General features: G+C 41.0%; 2 protein-coding genes and 1 non-coding gene across 3 annotated transcripts in view; all 3 read left to right on the top strand.

Annotated features, from left to right (window-relative positions):
* The window catches only part of ELF1 (E74 like ETS transcription factor 1), an 85,803-nt gene that overhangs the window by 34,385 nt on the left and 26,951 nt on the right, over positions 1 to 24,467 (top strand). The window contains exon 3 of the mRNA XM_068984458.1: positions 23,067 to 23,247. Within this exon, the coding sequence (XP_068840559.1) occupies positions 23,067 to 23,247 (181 nt within the window). The remainder of the gene's footprint in view (positions 1 to 23,066; positions 23,248 to 24,467) is intronic.
* On the top strand, positions 2,371 to 2,443 carry TRNAK-CUU (transfer RNA lysine (anticodon CUU)). Its single transcript has one exon. It is a non-coding gene; the product is annotated as a tRNA-Lys (tRNA).
* On the top strand, positions 8,068 to 8,634 carry LOC138089347 (molybdopterin synthase catalytic subunit-like). Its single transcript, XM_068984775.1, has one exon. It carries the CDS (start codon positions 8,068 to 8,070, stop codon positions 8,632 to 8,634), a length of 567 nt encoding a protein of 188 aa, XP_068840876.1.

Here is a 24,467-nt window from a genome sequence, read left to right as displayed (position 1 = left end):
ATACCACCCTTATGGCACAAAGTGAAGAGGAATTAAGGAGCCTCTTGATGAAAGTGAAAGAGGAGAGTGAAAAACCTGGCTTAAAACTGAACATTCATAAAACTAAGATCGTGGCATCCAGTCTCATCACTCCATGGCAAATAGATGGAGAAACAATGGAAACAGTGACAGACTTTATTTTGCGGGGCTCCAAAATCACTGCAGATGGTGACTGCAGCCATGAAATCAAAGGACACTTGCTTCTTGGAAGAAAAATTATGGCCAACCTAGACAGCCTATTAAAAAGCAGAGACGTTACTTTGTCAACAAAAGTCTGTCTAGTCAATGCTATGGTTTTTCCAGTGGTCATGTATGGATGTGAGAGTTGGACTATAAAGAAAGCTGAGTGCCTAAGAATTGATGCTTTTGAGCTGTGGTGCTGGAGAAGACTCTTGAGAGTCCCTTGGACTGCAAGGAGATCCAACCAGTCCATCCTAAAGGAAATCAGTCCTGAATATTCATTGGAAGGACTGATGCTGAAGCTGGAGCTTCAATACTTTGGCCACCTGATGGGAAGAACTGACTCAATTGGAAAAGACCCTGATGCTGGGAAAGATCGAAGGCAGGAGGAGAAGGGGATGGCAGAGGATGAGATGGTTGGATGGCATCACCGACTCGATGGAAATGAGTTTGAGCAAGCTCCGGGAGCTGGTGATGGACAGGGAAGCCTGGCGAGCTGCAGTCCATGGGGTCGCAAAGAGTTGGACACAACTGAGTGACTGATCTGATAATACGTTGATTGGCTGAGTTGTCTTAAAGATTTTTCTTCTCTTAATCCTATTGGCAATATGATGTGGGCTATGTATGTATGTTTATGTTATGGCCCTTATTACATCAGAAGGCCTTTGAATGAAAGGTGATATCTTGCCCCACATCTCTCTTGACTACATTTTTTTTTTTTCTGGGACCTGCATTCTCACTTAGTGCATGGGCAGTGTGGCATGTCAGCACCATTCCGAGACCAGAAACAAACATTCGTGGAGTTTTGTTGTTTTGTTTTCTGAAAATGTATTTGGAACTATTCTGTTAAATGTGTTTAGTGAAAGCCACCTTGTATAACTTAAGTTTTGTTATTGAAATTATCAATAAGTAAGTATCCATTGAAAGTTTTCATATTTCTTGAGATACTCATTCAAGTTGTAGAGAGGGAGTTTTTGACATGATTGTGTCTTGAGAATAAGGTCATATTTTGTTTGCTGAGAAAAGTATAGAGCCTGTCAACCTGCCATTTTTTAGTTGAAATGGTAACAGGAAGTTAGTTGACCTTAGAGTAGAAGGAATGTGTTGACAGTGTTCTGTGTGTAACTTGTTCAGCACCAGTGTTGTGGTTACTAACTTGTACATGGATAGGCTAGATGCTGTTATTCGAGTTCCAGGTATACCGACTGCTCTATCTGTTCTGTCATCCTCATTCTTAATCTTGGCAGTTCACATTTATCAGATATATGAAGAGTTTGACCATCTGTAAAACTAACATACAGAGATCGCCTTCTTTCCCTCTTTAAACAGGTTTTCGTTTCTGGCTGCACTGGGTCCTCATTGCTCTGCATGAGCTGTTCCAGCAGGCGGGGCTCCTCTTGGTTGCAGTGTGCGGGCTTCCCATTGTGGTCGCTTCTCTTGTTGCAGGCATAGGCTCTGGATGCACGAGCTTCAGGAACTGCAGTTCCTGGGCTCTCGAGCACAGGATCAGTAGTCGAGGCACACGGGCTTAGTTGCTCCGCAGCATTTGAAGTCTTCCCCGAGCAGGGATTGAACTCGCCTGCACTGGCAGGCGGACTCTCATCCACTGTGCCGCCAGCAATGTTGATTGCTTGTTCTATACATTTTGCAAAGCCTTTATCAAAGGGGTTATGCAATAGAGCCCCTAGTGACAAGCCTTATTATCTTTTGGAAAAGTCTGACTTTGAATAAAGCAGATTATGTGAAGGGCCAACCCTACCCGTGGCCTGGAGTTTGGCCTGTTTTATCTCCTTACCAACTATTGGCAGCAAGGAAGCTAATAGTTGGTAAGAAAGAAGAGTTAGTTAGGGGAGTAGGAACTTATTAGTCTCTTTTGCAGGGATTTCCTCTAAATATCCTCTAACCATCACACTGAGGCCCTGTGACAATGTCTTAAAATGAATATGGATGAGATCATTGTATAGGGTAGGACATGGACCAGTTTGGCTCCAGAAACATTCAGTTTTGAATGTTAGTAACTGGTGTTCACGTATCATTTTGCTCTGCATACTCTGCTATGTGCTTTGCAGAGATTATCCTATTTAATCCTTACAACAATCTTTGAAATAAGTATTCTAATTCTTACTTTACAGAAGGGTAAGTGCGACCCAGGACTGGCTAGCTCAGTCGGTAGAGCATGGGACTCTTAATCCCAGGGTCATGGGTTCGAGCCCCACGTTGGGCACCAGTTTCTGCGGGGAGGCGCTCCGTGGAAAGAGAGAGGCAGTGGAACTCCCTCAGCAAGGCCGAGGGGTCCCAAGGAAAGGTGAGCCTGCTGTCCGCCAACCCAGCCCCTCGGTGAGCGAGAGACAATCATACGCCACAGGGGTTCCGTCTGAGCAGTTCCGGTTTATTGCCACAAACTCTTGGTTTATATAGGCAAGCAAGGGCGTTCTGGGGGGGACCTCCCATAGTTGCACCAATCACAGTAAAGGTCAAATTATAATATGCCATAGTTGCACCAATCACGTTAAAGGTCAAATTATATGCATATAAGGTCAAGTCGTCATGCGATTAACAGGAGTCTATGGTAATCACGCACTGTCCACGTGTACGGAAGTCAAGAGAGCCAGTCAAAAACTTTAGCGTAGACCACGCCCCTATCTCTTTTGCCGGAGGCCATCTTGATTTCCAACCACAAAAGCTAGCCCCCCCCTTTTTTTTTTTACTTTATTTTACTTTATAATACTGTATTGGTTTTGCCATACATTGACATGAATCCACCACAGGTGTACATACGTTCCCAAACATGAACCCCCCTCCCACCTCCCTCCCCATAACATCTCTCTGGGTCATCACCGTGCACCAGCCCCAAGCATGCTGTATCCTGCGTCAGACATAGACTTGCGATTCGATTCTTACATGATAGTATACATGTTACCATGCCATTGTCCTGAATCATCCCACCCTCTCCCTCTCCTTCTGAGTCCAAAAGTCCATTATACACATCTGTGTCTTTTTTGCTGTCTTGCATACAGGGCCGTCATTGCCATCTTTCTAAATTCCATATATATGTGTTAGTATACTGTATTGGTGTTTTTCTTTCTGGCTTACTTCACTCTGTATAATCGGCTCCAGTTTCATCCATCTCATCAGAACTGATTCAAATGTATTCTTTTTAACAGCTGAGTAATACTCCATTGTGTATATATACCACAGCTTTCTTATCCATTCATCTGCTGATGGACATCTAGGTTGTTTCCATGTCCTGGCTATTATAAACAGTGCTGTGATGAACATTGGGGTACATGTGTCTCTTTCAGTTCTGGTTTCCTCAGTGTGTATGCCCAGCAGTGGGATTGCTGGGTCATAAGGTAGCTCTATTTGCAGTTTTTTAAGGAATCTCCACACTGTTCTCCAAAGTGGCTCTACTAGTTTGCATTCCCACCAACAGTGTAGGAGGGTTCCCTTTTCTCCACACCCTCTCCAGCGCCCCTTTTTCTTTTAAGGTTTCCCACGTAGGGCCCCACATAAGTGAGGTTCAGAGAAGAAGAGCAACTTGCCTACAAATACTAAAGCCTGGAGTTGCAAGGCAGCTTGTGGCTTATACAACTGTATTTGGATAATGCCAGCCTGTGATTCACGTAAACAGTAAAAAAAAGAAAAAATAGTTTTAAATGTGGAAGAATTATATATTTTGCATTTTTTATATTAGCAAAAGGAAAATGCTATTCATTCTGTTTGATAACAAGGAGTTTTTCAGTTTTGCCTTTTTATTTTTTGGCTGCGCCACCTGCTTAGAGGGATCTTAGTTTCCTGACCAGGGTTGAACCCAGGCCCTTGGCAGTGAAAGTACGGAGTCCTAACCACTGGACCTCCAGGGAATTCCCCAAATAACAGTTTAATAGAGATATAACTTATATGCCATATAATTTACCTATTTAAAATGTGTAATTCAGTGGCTTTTAGTATGTAAACAGAGTTGTGCATCCATCACCGTAACCAACTTTGGAACATTTTTATTACCTCCACAAGAAGCCTGTACTCATTCATGCGGTATTCCTTCCTCCATGTCCCCCCGCCATTGGCAACCACTAATCTGCTTTTTGTCTCTGTGGATTTGACTCTTCTGCACATTTCTATAATGGCATGCAGTAGGTGGTCTCCTATGACTGACTTCTTTCACTTAGTAGAGTGTAGAGTTCATCCCTGTTTTAGCGTCAATCAGTACTGCCTTCTTTTTGTTACTGAATAATGTTCCATTGTATTGTTAATACTACATTGCAGTTATACACTTTATATACCTTTCAAAAGAATGCTGTTTTTTCCAGTGAGGTTTGTGTTGATCAGATTTGTGTGTGTGTGTGTGTGTATGTGTGTGTGTGTGTGACAGAGAGAGAGAGAGAAAGAATAGAATTAGCAATCTCTGATCTCCCAGAAAGTAAGTACTCTGTCACCTAGAGCAGCCTTGCTGAGTAAATAGTATCTCCTTGATGTAACTCAGTTTATCTACGTAATCTTGAAATTTTTTGCCCCCTTTCTATTTCACTTAACGCATAATGCATATAGAATAAGACATTATATAAGCAGATGGTATTACTGTGTTACTAGCCTTTCCCTTTTTTTAAAGCCATTGTTGTCTTCAAGACTATTTGGAGATTATTGATGAAGATAATGTCCTTGATTTGGTGAAATAAAAAGAAAACTGATTGTTAAAGGTTTGTTAAAATGTGGATTTAACAAAGCGATGCCCCTAATAATGTTCATAAATCTATAATATGCCTGATATTAAATAAGTAGAATACAGGCAGAATTTTTTTTTAACACAGTAACCAGAATTCTTAATATTATGCAATTATTTTCTTGGAAAGAAGAGTTGTGATGACCAGCGATCTGTGTGTGAGCTTATTTGTTTAATCTGTTCCCACCTCTTGTCAATGAAGAGTCTTTGTGATGTGACATCAAGAGTATCAACCTGGAAACGGGGCTTCGCCACTTACTAGCTATGTGACTTGAGACAAGGTTTTAAATTGCACTGAACTCTGATTTCCTCTACCAAAAGTGAAAGCTGTGTCCCAAGGTTATGAGCTTTAAATGTTTACATAAAACATTTAGTGAAAGCCTAGCACAAAGGAAGCAGTCAATATATGTGGTAGTTGCTGTGTTAATGACCTGAGTTAAATAACAAAAAAGTGTTTAAGTTTGTAATGTTGCACTCCGAGCTCTCTATCCCTCAGTTGTCTTGGATAAGGGAAGTAATTAAGGCAGTTTTTATGACTTGGATACCAGGCAAATTCATTCACCCCTTTTTTATAAAAAAAAAAAGTTTTCTTATTTTTTCAGCTTCTTTTGACATAGTTTGATCTGGAATTGTTCAGAGTGACTAATTTCTGTCATTGTCTGTGATCAGCTAGTGTGACATTTCATTCTTAGTTTCATTGTAGCCAAACTACTATATTCACAAATGCTGTGCTTCATTTTATTTTATGAATTATGCGTATGTAAGAGTCTTGTCAAACTTCATCTTTTAGAAGTAGAAATTACCTCTTTAAATATGATTATACTTAAATTCTTTGAGTTATATAGAATCTGCATATTTAGAACATTTATCAGTCTAGTAGTGACTGTTGTGATGTTGCCTAGTTAGTTTGCAAGTAAATATTTAAACCTGGTTGAAACTTACTACACCTCCCAAAATTTACCTTTTTTTTTTAAACCCATAACTGACTCTGTTCATACTTAGCTAGCTACACACACACAGATACACACACCTACACATGTACAAACCCCCCACCAGTATATTAAACTTTTTAAGAGGGCACTCTAGTTTAAAAAAAAACCCTAAGGTTGCTTTCAGTGATTATTTTACTTCTTTCAAGATGCATGGCCAAGCTGTAATTTATCCTGGCTGAAAAGAGAAAACTCTGGGCAGACTAAATAAGGCCAATTGTCATGAAAGACCTAAAAAATGAGATTAGACTTAGCTAAGTCAACTTCACAGGGGTTTACAGTGGAATTTCAAACATTATCTTGGGGAGGTCTGGAGAAAAGAACATTTTACTTTGACCTTTCTATTTTTCATTGTGCTGTGCAAGAGAAAAGGCTTCTTTAGAAACACTCATCTCTACTGGAGCCAACAGAAATAACTAATTTTTTCAGCTGTGGATCTAACGCAGTGTACATTAGGAAATATGTGTGTGTGTGTGTGTGTGTGTGTGTGTGTATTTAAAACCCATACTGTAGCTGTGATGAAACTTTCATTATGACTGTAATTTATCTGTAGGATCCTGTACTTGTAGTCTATCAGTGATTAAGCTTGTGGACTCTGGAGTCGGATTGCCTGGGTTCAGATTTCAGCTCTGCCTCTGGCTGACGAGTGTCCGCAGAACAGCGGCACAGTGTCGTGGGGGTAACTGGTATGAGCCACATGAAGTGCTTAACATAGTAACGGTTTTCATCATCATTATCACCACCCTTACCGCCTCCATATTAAGAATATCATTTTATTTTTATTTTATTCTAGTTTATTGTTTAGTGATGAGCTCTCAAAGATAGAAACCAGAGGATACTTTTTACACAGCATCGTAATGAGTTTCTTTTTAATCAGATTAAGGAAGGACTTTGACTGTGGTAATTATTGCCAGGAGTTTGAATCATTTTTCCCTTATACAAAGCCACTGGCTATAATGTAATAGTTATCTACATCATGATATAGAAGGTACTTAATTATTAAAAAACTAGGACACTGGAGCAGTGAGGGGACTGACTGAAGGATGTATTGGGACTTCCCTGGTAGTCTAGCAGTTCAGACTTGACCTTCCAGTGCAGGGGGTACAGGTTTGATCCCTGGTTGGGGAGTTGTGTGCGTGCTAAGTTGCTTTAGTCATGTCTCACTCTACTGACTGTAGCTCGCCAGGCTCCTCTGTTCATAGGATTCTCCAGGCAAGAATACTGGAGTGGATTGCCCTGCCCTCCTCCTTCCCAACCCAGGGATCGCACCCACGTCTCTTGCATCTCCTGCATTGGCAGGTGGGTTCCTTACCACTAGTGCCACCTGGGAAGCATTAGTTCCCACTTACCTTTTGGCCAAAACATAAAACAGAAGCAATATTGTAACAGGTTCAATAAAAGGCTTTAAAAATGGCCCACATCAAAAAAAAAATCTTGAAGCATGTATTAAAATTTTGGGCCCTGATGTTGCTTTGGATATTAATCTCTGTGCCAGGAAAACATTACCTGCTGTATTGTAAAGTGTAAGAATAACGCTGCCTCACTTTTGGTAGGAGTCTATATAGCTTACAAAGTCTTCTCCACATACACTTCGATTCTCACAAATCACCCTGTGATACAGTGCTTTTTGCATTTTCTTTAGTGGACTATCATCTCGAATTTATTATTGGATAACCAGAAGAACTGTATTAGAATCCTGTAATAGATTCCTAGAGCAGGGTTACAGAGGTACCCAGAATTGTGTTCAAAATAACCTGGCTTATTTACTAAGGTTATCTGGATTCCTATTCTGATCCGATAGCATCCTTTTAGAATGTGGATGGTTTGCCTTATTATCCAATTATTTAGTTCCTTATTAATTTTTTGACAGAACTTGATTTGTTTGTTTATATTTCTATTAAGAGATGATACAGGCTTCCGGGGCCGGGATACCAGGGGAGACTTCCCTGGCGGGATGGTCCCCTGGTGCCAGGTGGAAGTGTTGTATTTGCAAAAAGTGCTGAAATAGCAGGAATTTGCTCAGAGACCATTTCTGTGCTGCAAGAAATAAAAGCATTGCAGCTGTGGAATGAGATAGAAACACACCATCAGGATTGGCTGATGTCAGAAATCAGGTGATATTTGCTGTTTGTCAAGAATATGTCGAGCTTGGAGATCAGCTCCTCCTGCTTCAATCAGGAGACGAAATTGCCGTTATCCCTTCCATTAGTGGAGGGTAGTACTTTTGAGCCACCTGGAAAAGATATGAATGAAGTTGAGAAATCTAAAGATACAATAAAGTTCACACCTGAGAAACTTTCAGTAGATGAAGTCTCACAGCTGGTGATTTCTCCACTCTGTGGCGCAATATCCCTATTTGTAGCGACTACAAGGAATACTTTCAAAGGGAAAAAAGTCATTAGCTTAGAGTGTGAAGCATATCTACCAATGGCAGAAAATGGGATAAGAAAAATTTGTAGTGACATTAGACAGAAATGGCCAGTCAAACACATAGCAGCGTTTCATCGACTTGGCTTGGTTCCAGTGACAGAAACAAGTGTTATCATTGCTGTGTCCTCAGCCCACAGGGCTGCATCCCTTGAAGCTGTGAGCTATGCTATTGATGCTTTAAAAGCCAGGGTGCCCATGTGGAAAAAGGAAATGTATGAAGAATTATCATCATCTTGGAAAAGAAACAAAGAATGCTTTTGGGCAACCAGTGCTTAAACCACTTAGGTTTTTAGAGCCCTAAAATTTAAACTTGGTAAATTCTTATCTTTGATCATATTTCCATTCTTCTTCTCTAGAAGATAGTTTAATGAAGCTGATCTCTTATGTTATACCAGTGGAACAAAAGAGAGGAGAAAAGAAAGCAAAATAAGTGAGTGTTTAGGACAAGGGCTTATATGGGAACTAGAAACAGGAAAGAAAAGCTTTAGGGGGAAACATGGAAGAAATATTTGAATGTGAGGAATGATGCCTGTGGTGGACAAACAGTTCTATGACTGAGTTCCAGTTGTAATTTGACTCACACTGAGGGGTCGCCCCTCATCAGTGACTATCTCAGGCTGCCCCCTCTGTCACCCCTCCTGCCCCCAGCACCCTGTCCCCACCCCCTTGCCCCTATGCCCAGCAATATTGTTGTCAAGGATGCATTTTGGGAATGTTGGCAGAACTGAAAGTTATAAAAAGTCCTTATCAGATACTCTTGATATATTTTTAGAATTTATATCTTTAAAAAATAAGCTAAATAAACATGATTTTAAAGGTTTTAAAAAAATGATACAGAACTGTGTAGGAATTTTACACAGCTTGAGCTAGTGCATTGAAATATTTTTAACTTTTTACAATGTGCAATAGTAATCAATATTTGGTAATTTGTTTAAAAACAAAATGTACTAGTAACAACAACCTGAAGAAATTGCCAGGGAACAATCTCCATATGCATAAAACTGGTAGCCCCAAAGAGTTTTTGGTGGGTGAATTATCTTAAACTTTAGTGAATTGCTTAAACAGTTTCAAGTCAGAGAGAGAAGTTCCCTAATTCATTTTTACGGAACCAGTATAACACAGTATACCAAAACCTGGCAAAATATATGCATACACACGTGACCAGTAGGCTAATTTCAAGATGGATATTTGTCTAACTATATGAAAGTGTTAGTTGCTCAGTCATGTCCAACTCTTTGAGACCCCATGGACTGTAGCCTGCCAGGCTCCTCTGCCCATGGGATTGTCCAGGCAAGAATACTGAAGTGTTCACATATATTATCTCTTAAATATACCTTGATTTTCCTACAGTATTATTTTAATGACTTCATAACATTAAACTGTGCTGATGATTTATTTATAATTTATAAAATCATTATTTTGCTGAAAAAAAAAAAAGAATACTGAGGTGGTAAGCCATTTCCTCCTCCAGGGGATCTTGTCAACTCAGGGATGGAACCCGGGTCTCCCGCATTGCAGGTAGATTCTTTACTGTCTGAGCCGCCAGGGAAGCCCATCTAACTATATAAAGTACTGTTCATTGTCTCTTGGCTTTACAGGTCCTGTAGGCAGTGTGCATTTTCTCTTTTGATCCTCACAACACACTGTGGCAACTGATTTTTTCCTTTTATGACCAAAGAGCATCTTTGTAGAGAGGCATCTCTGGAAGAATTAAGGGCTGTATTTGCCCAGAAACACAGCTGTAAAGTGACAGCACCTGCATTGGAGTGGAGTCTTTGACTTGAGAAAGTCCAGAGTCTTAACCTATATAAGAGATAAAAAGGAACCTTGAAGGAAAAAAAGAATCTGGAAGAATATTAAGTAGATAGCCTTTTATAGGATTACACTTGTGATCAGTAGGATTTTTGCTTTTCCCTCAGTACATTTAAGTATTAAAAAATTTAAAAACTAGACTTATGCACTACATTTTCAGGCAGGAAAACTTTATAAATTAGACCAATGTGTGGTGCACTGCAGCTCCTCAAGACTTGCTGCCCGGTTGCTGAAACAGCTTTTCCTTTTCTTTTAAAATAAGACTAGAAGGGTTCAGTTCCTATAAAGAGAGCTTGAGTCAGTCAACAGAAGTGTTTCACTTGCAGGTAATGAAGCTGTTTTAATGACAGATTTTGAAAGTATGCTGAGAATCTGGCCGTGAAGAATCCTTTTCCAAAGACTTATTGCTGAGTCCCAGAGACCAGTTGCACAATCCTGGCTTGTTTTATGTGCATCAGCTCCTGAAAACATTTAAAATGCGCTTTGGAAATTGGTAACAGTGGAAGTTACTGGTGATGGGGAACGATATAGAAAGGGGGATGGTGATGTTTTATACTCTTGGAATACAGATATGTTCATATATTAATCTGTCCCCTAAAATAGTACTTTCTATTTTATTTTTGGCTGTGCCGGGCTGCACGCAGGCTTTCTCTAGTTGCATTGCGAGGGCTTCTCATTGCAGTGGCTTCTCTCATTACCAGGCACAGGCTGTAAGGCACGCGGGCTGGAGTAGTTGCTTTCATGGGCTCCAGAGCACAGGCTCACTAGTTGTGGCCCACGGGTTTAGTTGCTCCATGGCACGTGGGATCTTCCCGGACCAGGGATCAAACCCACGTCCCCTGTATTGGCAGGAGAATTCTTATCCACTGTGTCACCAGGGAAGTCCGCCAGAATAATTAAAAAAAAAAATACCATGGGAGCTTGTATAAAGGATTATGATTTTGACTCATTTTGTTCCTCAGTCACCCTAATTTTGTGCATGTGTATTCACCAAGATGTGCTGTGGCTGAAGATTTTCTTGCATTTTGTTGCGTTTCATAGGAGGGGATGAAGGAAGGTTATTCTAGTGTTTGGCTTGGTCTCAGTCTCCTCCCCCTAGCTGCGCTCCTTTCACCTCTCTGGGAGAACAGTGCTCGGAGCTGAGGGAACTAGAGAATACTGAGTTAAAGACCTTTCCAAGTTTTGTTTCTCCTGGCATATGAACCTCTGCTCTTTAAACTTTCTATTGGAGCATAGCATAAACACAAGGATACACAGGCCCTAAGTGTACAGTTTGATAAATTTGCGTAACATGAGCACACATATGTATCCAGCTTTTGCTTTTAGTTGAAGCTAAATGTTGTTTGCTGGTACTGATAGCCACATTAGATGATAGTATTTCATTCACTAGTCTTCTGAGAGGACTTATTCTTACTGCAAGCAAAACAAAAAGGACTGCCTTGGCTATCCAGTGGTTAAGATTCCACGCTTCCAATGCAGAGGGCTTAGGTTTGATCCCTGGTCAGGGAACTCAGATCCCACATGTGGAGTGGCATGGCCACATTACAAAACAAAACAAAACAAAAACCATGCTTGTCAGTGTAAGATTTCAGTAAGTCAAGCTCCCCCCTTCCCCACAACAAACAGCTATATTGAGAAGCAATTTACATATAACAGTGTTAAAGTGTGTACAGTGTGATTTGATTTGTATATGTGTGTATATATTTGTGTGTGCATATATATATATGTGTGTGTGTGGTAAGTCAAGTTTTTAGAGTGCTTGTTTTTATCTAAATCAAATATTGAAGGATTTTTATCAAGAAGATATGTTGAATGCTTAATATATGCCATGCAGTATAAGTGATATATTTACATGTTATTGAATTTTTACAGCTTGAAGATATTCTTATTTTAGTTGGACAGAAAAACTAAACCCTAGAGAGACTGAATAATTTGCCTGAGTTCAAGCACCCAGGCCACGCTGTGCAGTCTGGCCTTAAATAGGGTCATTCTGACTCTAGAGCCTGAGCACTTAAAGTTACATCCTGTTTTCACCGTGTGTATTTCTGGTGCGTTTGCTGCATGGTAAATATTGTCAGATCCTGTTCTGATATAGTAAGGGCTCGGGTTCTTGTTTTTTAAATCAAAGGTGAAGGAAGTCATTTCAAAGTGGTGTCTTCATAGGATGAGGCTTCGACAGCATTCTGATTGGAAAAGAGGGCACAGCAATTTCTCTTAAAGAGAGGTTTCTGGAGCAAGTGCACTGTGCTGATTAGTTTGTGTGTTCTTTGAAGTGGCCTCGGAGTGCAGCGGGCCGCTGAAGGCTGTAGTGGAGTAGTGGGAGTAGTGGGCCCCCAGCCTATTCCCAGTATTGCCTCGACTGGAGTTCCAAGAAATGGTAGAAGCAGCTTGGAAGTGTGCTCATTTTGCGTCTTACCTTTGAGAAGGATTGTTTTTATTGGGGAATCTCTTTTCTTTTGACTCCACACAGCACGCAGGATTGAGCCTGTGGCCCTTACGTGGAAGTGCAGTCTAAACCTCTAGACTGCAAGGGAAGTCCCTGCATTGGGGAGATTTTTAGACTGTTTTTAACCAGCTTTTCATTTGGGAAAGCATTTGATAGATATTTCATTTTAAGCCATTTCATAAGGGATCTTGGCAGGATGTTTCACAACAGCCTCTGACAAGATTGAGCTCTGCTGTTGGAGAAGCTTGGCAAACAAGTTCTCTGAAAATTCTTATGCTTTTTTATATCACAAAACTTGTTGAATAAACCTAATAATTGAGTTGGAATAGTGATCCATAGTTCCTTAAATATCTGCCTAAGGCTTGGATTGTGGTATACTGAGGAAATAAGCAAGCTCTCTCAGAGTAGTACCATACTGCTTAGAGATTGGTATCTTCTCTTTTTTAACTTGATGGTATTGCCACATATATCATCAACCACAACAAATAGTCACTGTATAGTGGACACTGTTGAAATTTGGGGAATTGTCTCTCTGCTAACAGTTGGTTTGATTTTTATTATTGCTGCTAAAAAGATTATTAATTTTGTTTTCATCACATGTCATAAATTTACCTGAAATTAATAGAAAGGGAAACTGGTATTTGTATTTTTCTGTCTGGAGCTGTTAACACTTCCACTAAAGTTGCAAAACAGTCAAAAGTCAGTCTGTTGTTTGTTGTTGTATTAGTCATTTTATTTCTACTACAGTTTATTACTGTAGTTTAATTTGTTTATGGAAATAGTTGAAGTCGCTCAGTCTGTCGGACTCTTTGTGACCCCATGGGTTATATAGTCCATGGACTTCTCCAGTGGGTAACCTTTCCCTTCTCCTGGGGATCTTCCCAACCCAGGGATTGAACCCAGGTCTCCCACATGATAGGCAGATTCTTTCTTTACCAACTCTAAGAAGCCTTCCCTCTCTCTTCCCACCCATCGTTTGTGATTTATTTTGATTCTCTTTCAAAAGCAAATGGGAAAGTAATCTGCAAGTGCCAAATAGCGAAAGATCTCATAACATAATAACATAACTGCTTATCTCTTTGGATTACTAGGAAAGCAGACATTGGCATCAATAATAAGAGTTGACTCAATTTAGGGAGTGCAGTTTATTTTTAAATTTTTTTAAATCTATGTGACTGCACTGGGTCTCGGTTGCAGCACGTGGACTCTTCAGTTGTTGCACTTGGGCTTGGGCCCAGTTGCCCCGTGGCGTGTGGAATCTTAGTTCCCTGACCAGGGATCGAACCCCTGTACGTTGCATGGCAAGGCAGAGTCTTAACCACCAGGGAAATCCCAGGAATGCAGTTTAGAATCTTGTAATTCTCAGGAGCAGTGGTTCTGACCTCTGCATTCTCATTGGAACCATCTGAGAAGCTTTGATAACATACGCTGGTCATAATGCTTAGATAATCTGATATATTTGGTCCCATATAGGGTAAGGTAGGAGAAGTCAATGGCACCCCACTCCAGTACTCTTGCCTGGAAAATCCCATGGATGGAGGAGCCTGGTGGGCTGCGGTCCATGGGGTTGCAGGGAGTCGGACACGACTGAACGACTTCTTTCACTTTCCACTTTCATGCATTGGAGAAGGAAATGGCAGCCCACTCCAGTGTTCTTGCCTGGAGAATCCCAGGAATGGCGGAGCCTGGTGGGCTGCCATCTCTGGGGTCGCACAGGGTCGGACACGACTGAAGCGACTTAGCAGGAGCAGCAGGGTAAGGTACTGATATTTTTAGATGTTTCTCAGTGTATAGTCAGGGTTGATAAGCACAGATAGAGTTTACTTAGATTCCCCGATTCAAGTGAAAGGTACCGAAGAGGAGATGCTTATTTAATATAATTATTTAAAGGAGGAGAGGTTTTAAAGTTGATTTAGAGGATTTGGAGAAAAAGATTTTTTAAGTAGCCAGCCAAATAAAATGTAGTATTTTTGTTTGATCATCAGTAAAGTGTTGACTCCCTTATTTCTTAAAGGAAGTTTACATCTTATTGTTAACTATTAGAAATGTGGCCATTTTATGATTAGCTCTGACCTTCCTGAAATTCTTGTTTTAAATAAATCTTAGGAAGGGGTCTGGTTGAAATGATATGGCAAAACTAGGTAGATAGACTTTGATGGTCTTCAGCAAAGAAACTTGAAGAATACTATCTAATCTTAATTTAGGAATAGTAATAAGTGTATATATATATGAATATATTCTTATATAAGAATGCATTCTTATATATATAAGAATATGTTATATATATCATATAATACATGTTATATAATATATTCTTATATAGTATATATACATATTCTGTCTATATACTCTTACATGTGTTCTGTATATATTATTTTATATATATTCTTATATATTATTTTTATGATATGTGTAGAATATGTATGAATGTATTCATTGTTACTATTGTTACATTCCTGAATTATTTGTTACTGTTATAACAGGTTACTATTGTTACTATTGTAACAATTCCTGTTACTATTCCTGAATTACTATTTTGTTGTTGTTCAGTTGCTCAGTCTTGTCTGACTCTTTTCCACCCCATGGAGGGCAGCACACCAGGCTTCCCTGTCCTTGACCATCTCCCGGAGCTCATTCAAACTCGTGTCCATTGAGTTGGTGTTGCCATCCAACTGTCTCGTTCCCTGTCATCCCCTTCTCCTCACGCCCTCAGTCTTTCCCAGCATCAGAGTCTTATCAAATGAGTTAGCTCTTCGCATCAGGTGGCCAAAGTATTTGAGCTTCAGCTTTAGCATCAGTCCTTCCAACGAATATTCAGGATTGATTTCTTTTAGGATTGACTGGGTTGATCTTGCAGTCCAAGGGTCTCTCAAGAGTTTTCTCCAACACCACAGTACAAAAGCATCAGTTCTTCAGTGGTCAGTCTTCTTTATGGTCCAGCTCTCACAGTCATACATGACTACTGGAAAAACCATAGGTTTGACTATATGAACCTTTGTTGGCAAAGTAATGTCTCTGCTTTCTAATACGCTATCTAGGTTTGTCATAGCTTTTCTTCCAAGAAGCAAGCATCTTTTAATGTCATGGCTATATATATATATATATATTTGTATATATTTTAATTGCCATAAAGATGGTAAAGAATCCACCTGTAATGCAGGAGACCTGGGTTTGATCCCTTGGTCGAGAGTATCCTCTGGAGAAGGAAATGGCAACCAACTCCAGTATTCTAGCCTGGAGAGTTCCATGGACAGAAGAGCTTGGCCGGGTACAGCCCATGGACACAACTGAGAGGCTAGCATTTATTGCCATAAGCTATCGAGATTGTTTAGGGTCGAGGGACTTAGTTGTCAAATGAGAGACTTAAAGCTAAATTAACTTGAGTCTTGTTATAGTCTGAATTGCCCTTCACGCCTCAGATTCAAATGTTGAAGCTCTGACCCCCAGAATGTGACCTTACTTGGAAATAGGATTGTTGTGGATACAACATGAGGTTATACTGGAATAAGGTGGGCCCCTGATCCAATATGATGTGTGCCTTTATAAGAAGGGAAAACTTGGACAGAGACACATACAGGGAGAGCACTGTGTGAACATGAAGAGGGCCATTTACAGGCCAAAGAGACAGGCCTCACAGCCCTCAGGAACTGACCTTGCCATTGCTGTGATAGCAGCCATGCAGACTCCAGAACTGAGAGACAGTACATTTTTGCTGTTTCAGCCATGTAGCCTGTGGTCCTTTGTTATAGCAGCTACAGCAAATTAATACAAGTCCCCATATTTTATTTATTTTTAAAAATGTAAATCTAGGAAAATTCAGTGTGTGAAATTTTACCGTCTTTTTTTTTCACTCAAGAGATTAGGGTCCATTTCTTTATCAGGGATTTTATTACTTAAAGCAACTTTTGTTTCTAATTTATTTTTGTCTGTGCCGGGCCTGCATTGTTCCTCCGGCTTTTCCGTTGTTGCGGCCAGTGGGGCTCTCCAGGCGCAGCGTGCGGGCTTCTCTTGCAGTGGAGCTCAGCCTCCAGGGCACCTGGGCTGCAGCAGTTGCGGCGAGGGGCTTAGCTGCCCTGCAGCATGTGGGATCCTCCCGGACCAGGTATCGAACCTGTGTCTCCTGCATTGGCAGGCAGATTCTGTACCACTGAGCCCCCAGGGATGCTCTACAAGGAATTTTAGAACATGTGATTATGAAGTTTTAAAGTTCCTGGTGACTCAGTTAGCAGTCAGTGAGTTTAGTGAATCAGTTTATAAGGCAGGAGTTTACCATGAGCCCAGATCTGCAGCAGGCATTTCTGGAGTATCTATTTTCCTTCTCTTTATGGTTATAGCGGGGAAGGGTCTTTCCAGTCACCTGAGAAGGCTTTCCTGAATCTATTTTGTGTATACAGATTGAGGCTGGTTACCTGAGACGCAGAGTTGGTCTATTTATTGTACATGAATTAACAGCACCCTGGAGAAATTAAGAGTTGAACAACTGTGAATACACATCTCAGTGGACTAGAGAAGAGTGGCCTGTGTTTTTCATGAGACGAGCCAGTGTCTAGAAGGAGAAGACAGTACGGCCAAATTGGGAGTGATCCTGGAAAGTCCCTGGGGAGTGGCAGGAGCTGGCTGTGCCCTCAAGGTGGTTTATAGTAGAGTTGGATTGGAGAAGTCCTTGAAAAAGATAACATTGAAAGTCATGCCCCAAACACAGCTCCTCACCTGTTCTGTGTTTCTAAACAGAGCTAAGTAAATACGTAAAAGGAAAAAAAAGTTGCGGAACAAAACAGCATCATGCTTCAGGCTGGCTATAATAGTGAAAAGGTAAAGAACTTGGTCTCTGGAGTCCACTTTAGGTTAAGATTCTTCCACTTACAGTGAACTGTTTTCCTTCTCTTTGAGACTTCATTTTCTCGTGTATAAGGTAAATCATCTGATGTGCCTTTCTTATTGGGTTTTTGTGATGATGACATAAGGTGGTAATCCGTATGAAGCAGTGAGCAAAATGCCTGGTGCTAATGAATATTAGCTAATAACAATAGCAAAGCCAGAATGTATGTGACCACTGTGCGTAGATGACTGCCTCCCCACCCCCCTGCATTTAGCCCATTAAATATGAATAATCTCTTCTGATGTAAGCTTGTAAACAGACAGTTTTCATATCCGTGCCTTTAAAGTACATCTTAAAACCTGGAGTTCAGTTCCGTTCACTCGCTCAGTTGTGTCCGACTCTTTGCGACCCCATGAATCGCAGCACGCCAGGCCTCCCTGTCCATCATCATCTCCCGGAGTTCACTCAGACTCACGTCCATCGAGTCCATGGTGCCATCCAGCCATCTCATCCTCGGTCGTCCCCTTCTCCTACTGCCCCCAATCCCTCCCAGCATCAGGGTCTTTTCCAATGAGTCAACTCTTCGCATGAGGTGGCCAAAGTACTGGAGTTCCAGCTTTAGCATCATTCCTTCCAAAGAAATCCCAGGGCTGATCTCCTTCAGAATGGACTGGTTGGATCTCCTTGCAGTCCAAGGGACTCTCAAGAGTCTTCTCCAACACCACAGTTCAAAAGCATCAATTCTTTGGCGCTCAGCCTTCTTCACAGTCCAACTCTCACATCCATACATGACCACAGGAAAAACCATAGCCTTGACTAGATGGACCTTAGTCGGCAAAGTAATGTCTCTGCTTTTGAATATACTATTTAGGTTGGTCATAACTTTTTCTTCCAAGGAGTAAGCGTCTTTTTATTTCATGGCTGCAGTCACCATCTGCAGTGATTTTAGAGCCCCCCAAAATAAAGTTTGACACTGTTTCCACTGTTTCCCCATCTATTTCCCATGAAGTGATGGGACCGGATGCCATGATCTTCATTTTCTGAATGTTGAGCTTTGAGCCAACTTTTTCACTCTCCTCTTTCACTTTCATCAAGAGGCTTTTTAGCTCCTCTTCACTTTCTGCCATAAGGGTGGTGGTATCTGCATATCTGAGTGCAGGTGGCTGTGAGCCGGTGCACTAAAACCTGGAAGTGACCTAGAAATGATTGTCTAAAGCAAATTAGAATATACTTGACTATGCATAGACTGCCTCTGTTACGGAACAAAGATACTGGCTTCAGTGGTTGCTTCTGGAGAGGGGCACTGCTGTGCTGTGCTTAGTCGCTCAGTCATGTCCAACTCAATGCGACCCCATGGACTGTAGCCTGCCAGGCTCCTCTGTCCATGGGGATTCTCTGGGCAAGAATACTGGAGTGGGTTGCTATGCCCTGCTCCAGGGGATCTTCCCAACTCAGGGACTGAACTCAGGTCTCCCCACTTTGCAGGCAGATTCTGTACTATCTGAGCCACCAGGGAAGCAGTATTGGTTATAGGAGTACATGACTGTGTGTTTCCTAACATAGAGCCATCAGCTCCAATCCACTTCCAGGATAAGGGACTGGGATGAGGTAGAGTAGTAACAAGCATCTGTAGTTATCTGAAACTTGGGAGCTGTATGGATTCAGAAAAATTTTGGAGCTATCCCTCTTAATAGCCACAGTCTAAATACTCACTCTCCAAATTTCAGGAGCCAAATAAATGTGGGTAGGGAGGAATTCTTTGCTTCCATTTGAGGGCTTCTCCTGTGAATTGGATTGACCTGCCTCTGTCTCTGACTTAGTGCTGCTGCTGCTACTAATGCTAAGTCACTTCAGCTGTGTCCGACTCTGTGCGACCCCATAGATGGCAGCCCACCAGGCTCCTCTGTCCCTGGGATTCTCCAGGCAAGAACACTGGAGTGGGTTTCCTTCTCCAATGCATGAAAGTGAAAAGTGAAAGTGAAGTCGCTCAGTCGTGTCTGACCCTCAGCGACCCCATGGACTACAGCCTTCCAGGCTCCTCCGTCCGTGGGATTTACCAGGCAAGAGTACTGGAGTGGGGTGCTATCGCCTTCTCCGGACTTAGTGCTAATCTTGGGTAAATTTTTTTTTAATATTTTCACTTTTTGGCCACATAGCATGGCATGTGGGATTGAACCTGTGTCCCCTGCATGAACGCTCGAAGTCTTAATCCCTGGACCACTAGGGATGGCCCCTTGGGAAAATTTCTTAGTTTAATTCTTCATTTGCCAATAGATGGAAATAGTAAGCCATATCCTTACCTGATGTGTAGAGTTGTTGTGGCATAAAATGAATTCATGAAAATCAACTCACTCTGGGCTTAGCCTTGTTAGATGAGGAGCTTAACTTGAGCTCTTAGGAGAGAAGAAAAGAAGTGTTGTGACAAGCACGTGCCCTGCTGGGTAGGGTTGCTTGTGCGACAATTCCTTCTCAAAAGAGAGAAGTGCAAGGCAGTGACTGTCCTGGGGCCCTTTATATGATACTCCCTCTAGCGCTTCCCTGTGTGTTTTTCTTTGTAATGTTTGAGCCTCTTTCTGTTCAAAACTTAGGATTTGGACAGCTGGTTACCTCTCACTAACTTCCTCTTGAAATAGGAAGAAACATTTGAAAATAAAACCATCCAAATATGCTTTAGTATTAATATTATTTATAAATTTCAAAACATAGCATTCTTGAAGGCATGGATGGTATTGAGTACCCATGATATCATGTATTTAATTTGGGTAAATTAAATTCTTATGATTGAAGTACTGTTTAACTTCTGTGCACTGCTACAAACATATTAATTTTAAAGATTGAGGATGCTTAAGTTATAATGAAGTCATAAATAATATTTTCACCCTACATATTTTAAGACAAAGGATATTTACATGAGCTGTCTTCTCATAAGATATTTACTAATTATAAAAGGAAATACAGTAATGGTAGAGAAGTCTGGTAGATTGCATCCAAACTAAATAAGTGATCAAAGTTAATGTCACTCATAGTGAGACTAAAGGGTATTTTGGACCTCCTGATAAGGTGTATTTGAAAGGACACAGTGTTGCTTTTTTGGTATTCTTGCTGAGTTACTAACACACAAACCCAAATTGGGAGACATTTTATGAAACAAATGGCCTTTATTTTTCCAGAGTGTCAAGATCATGAAAGACAAACTGAAGAACTGCTCCAGATTAAAGGAGAAGAAAGGAATTGTTCTAAATTAGAGAAGTTGTCATGAAGAAACATATTTACCAAATGAAAGTTATGATCTTGATCTCAATTAAAAAAATTTTTTTAAAGACATTAGTGAGACAATTGGAGAAATTTAAGTAAATTCTATAGATTAGATAATAGTGCTGTATCAAGGTTACTTTCCTAATTTTGATAATTGTGCTATCTTTATATAAGATAATGATCATATATTTAGAAAATATACGCTAAAGTGTTTAAGGTTAAATGGTCAATATGTTTTCCACTTTCAAATAAATCCTAAAAACTATAGATATAGAAAGAGTAATATAGAAAGAGGATGATAAATGTGATTAAGTTTTAATGTTTGAGGAATATGAATGAAGGTTGTAAGAGAATTCTACTTTTACAGAGATTGTAAGAGAATGTGCTACTTTTACAACTTTTTAAAGTCTGAAGGTTTTTAATTTTTTAAGTAAAAGGTAGAAACTTAATGAGGTCTATCACTAATTGATTTTTTTAAATCAATAGACTTTAATATGTATTAGTGGCTTAGGCAATGGCACCCCACTCCAGTACTCTTGCCTGGAAAATCCCATGGATGGAGGAGCCTGGTAGGCTGCAGTCCATGGGGTGGTGAAGAGTCGGGCATGACTGCGGGACTTCACTTTAACTTTTCACTGTCATGCATTGTAGAAGGAAATGGCAGCCCACTCCAGTGTTCTTGCCTGGAGAATCCCAGGGACAGGGGAACCTGGTGGGCTGCCGTCTGTGCGGTCGCACAGAGTCGGACATGACTGAAGTGACTTAGCAGTGGCAGCAGCAGTGGCTTAGGAGATGATGATTTGCAGAGAAACGTTAATATGAAGTGTAACAAATAATGCTCTTACCATATGACAAGGAGAGCAATATGAAACAAGTTAAAAAGTATCTGCCTTTTTACTTTAAGAAATAATTATTTTATAGACAGCCCTTATTATGTAGTATTATGATTCATGTATACTTAGATACGAGATTTCCCTGATGACTCAGTGGTAAAGAATTCACCTGCCAATGCAGGAGACGCAGGTTCGATCCCTGGGTGGGGAAGATCCCCTGGAGAAGGAAATGGCAACCCACTCCGGTATTCTTGCCTGGGAAATCCCTTGGACAGAGGAGCCTGGCGGGCTACAGTCCATAGAGTTGCAAGAGACAGACACAATTTAGCGACTAACAACAATGAAATACTTAGAAAGTGTATTTTATTTGGTTTTCACTTTAATATTGAATTTTTTTCATGACTAACTGATATTTGAGTAGGCTATTAAAAAGTCTCTCTGGGTCAGTTTCCTCATCTGTGAAACGGGATGGCTGGAATAGAGCTCTTTCAGTTCTCAGATTCCCTGATCTTATGACTGAATAGAAAGTGAAAGTTAATTTTCCCATTTCAGTCAAAAGCAATTGTTAAACACAGCCTGTGTGCCAAGTGACGATGTAATATTTATTAAGCTCACAGATCTTTTTCTGACCAAGAAACTTTGGTTGAGGTTTTATTTGATTGTATACTTATTCGTATGCCACTTCTTATTCATGATGCTAGTTTTTGTTTTTAGTTTAGTTCACTTTAAAAACATACTTTTATAGAAATTCCTGGTGAAAACTTGGCTATTAAGACCCCAAATTGGATAGTTAGGGAGTTAGAGATGGACATGTACACTTGGCTATATTTATTTATCTGTTTTAAAAGTTTATTTGACTGCACGGAGTCCTAGTTATGACACACGGGGTCTTTCTTTTTGCCGCATTGCATCTTCGTTGCTGCGGGCGGGGCTTTTTCCAGTTGTGGCGAGTCGGGGCTGAGCTCCGGGGGTGTGTGTGGGCTTCTCGCTGCAGGGGCTTCTCCTGTTCCAGAGCACAGGCTGTAGACCACGCGGGCTCCACAGTTACGGTGCACGGACTTAGTTGCTCCGCGGCATGTGGAAACTGCCTGGAACCAGGGATCAAACCCACGCCACCTGCAATGGCAGGCGCGACTGAGCCACCGGGAAGTTCTCCGCTGTGTTTAAAATGGATAGCCAGCAAGGACCTGCTGTGAAGCACGGGAACTGCTCCGTGTCATGTGGCATCCTGGACGGGAGGGGGTTTTGCGGGGAGGACGGATGCATGTGTATGTATGGCTGAGGCCCTTCGCTGTTTACCTGAGGCTGTCACAACATTGTTAATCGACTGTACCCCAACCCAAAGTAAAAAGTTAAAAAAAAAAGACCCAAAATTGAGTAATGAAAGTTTTATTTGGTCATAGTAGATGTATATTCTCTGTAGCCTAGGATTGTCAATGTACAAGTAGCTGATGATGTGAAAACTAAGTTGATGTCCAGTATGAAACAGTTTGGGTTGTAAAAGCAAAACTTGGTTAATCTTTTTTCCCTCTTGCCTTCCCAGCTTGGCGATCCAGCTATTTTCCCCGCCGTCATTGTGGAGCATGTTCCTGGTGCTGATATTCTTAACAGCTATGCAGGTCTGGCCTGTGTGGAGGAGCCCAATGACATGATCACTGAGAGCTCCCTGGACGTCGCTGAGGAGGAGATCATCGACGAGGATGAGGACGACATCACCGTCACAGGTCTGTGCATCCCGAGCAGCGTCGTCGTAGGCCTTGGCTTCTCTCTGTGACTTGGGGGCTGGAAGAACGTTCCCGACTCGGTTTTGAGTAGCGTCATTAGTGGCAGAAGCTAGAGCCCTGCAGGGAGAAAGCAGTGCCGTTTCCCTTCTGGTCCGCCTGTGGTTCATAGCACCTGCTCACCTCCCGCTTCTTCTTTCCTAAATAGACAGAGATGAACGCGACAAGAGAGGAGGTGTGTGAGAGGAACCAAACCAGCTCAGTTCACCAGGTCTTCACTGAGCACTGTGTGTGTGCCTAGCTCTGCACTCCTGGTAACAGCGAGAGGTTGCCTGGGGGGCCAGATAGGAATGCTCTTTTGTTACTGCTGCCACAGAAGGCAGAATAGGAGGCCATGACCCAGGTGTAGGATAGGGTGCTGGGGTTTCAGGAAGGTTTCTTCAGTCAGAACTAGCAGGATATTTCAAACCAAAGAGTTCACTGTGTAAGTGTTGAGGTGGTACTTTTTTCATCAGTTTTGGAAACTGATGCATGCATTTTTATTTTTATACACTTAAACTTTCCTTTATCTTGGCCAGAGATGTTGGAGGTGTTTGAGAAAATAAACTATTTGGAAGTAAAAATTATTTGAATATTTATTATTAATTTAAAAACCAGAAATTAACATTTTTCACAGTATTTTCAACTAAACCTGGCCTTTATTTGTATTCCACGCATTTCACACTAACGTCCTTTTTCTGTTCCAGGATCCTATCTAGACTCTCACACTGCGATTAGTTGGTAGTCATTTTTTCCTAGGCACTCCCAATCTGTGATGGTTCCTTTGTCTTTCCTTGTCTCTTATAACCCTGACTGGTCAGACATGTAGAATGTCCCTCAGTTCTATTTCTGTGATGTTTTTTCATGATGGAATGTGATAATGCATTTGGGGGCAACAATACCGCCAAACTGGCATTGTCTACTTCTTATTGTATCATATTAACATAGTAGATCTTTGTAAAAGTACGTTGTCTCACTTAATTTTCAGCAGAAAAAGAAATTGAAATTAAAGAAGTTCAGTGACTTGCCGAATGTCACACATCAAGTGACTGCACCCTCACTGATAACATTGACCAGCGACTCTTAATTTTTGTATTGTCCTCTTATATTTTGCAAAGCATGTTCTCGTATATTCACATCTTTGTTCAGAGCAGCTCAGTGAAAGTTTTTAATGAATCTAGACT

Source organism: Capricornis sumatraensis, chromosome 12 (genome assembly GCF_032405125.1).
Source record: "Capricornis sumatraensis isolate serow.1 chromosome 12, serow.2, whole genome shotgun sequence".
Lineage (NCBI taxonomy): Eukaryota > Metazoa > Chordata > Mammalia > Artiodactyla > Bovidae > Capricornis > Capricornis sumatraensis.
This window is presented reverse-complemented; position numbering and strand designations above follow the sequence as displayed.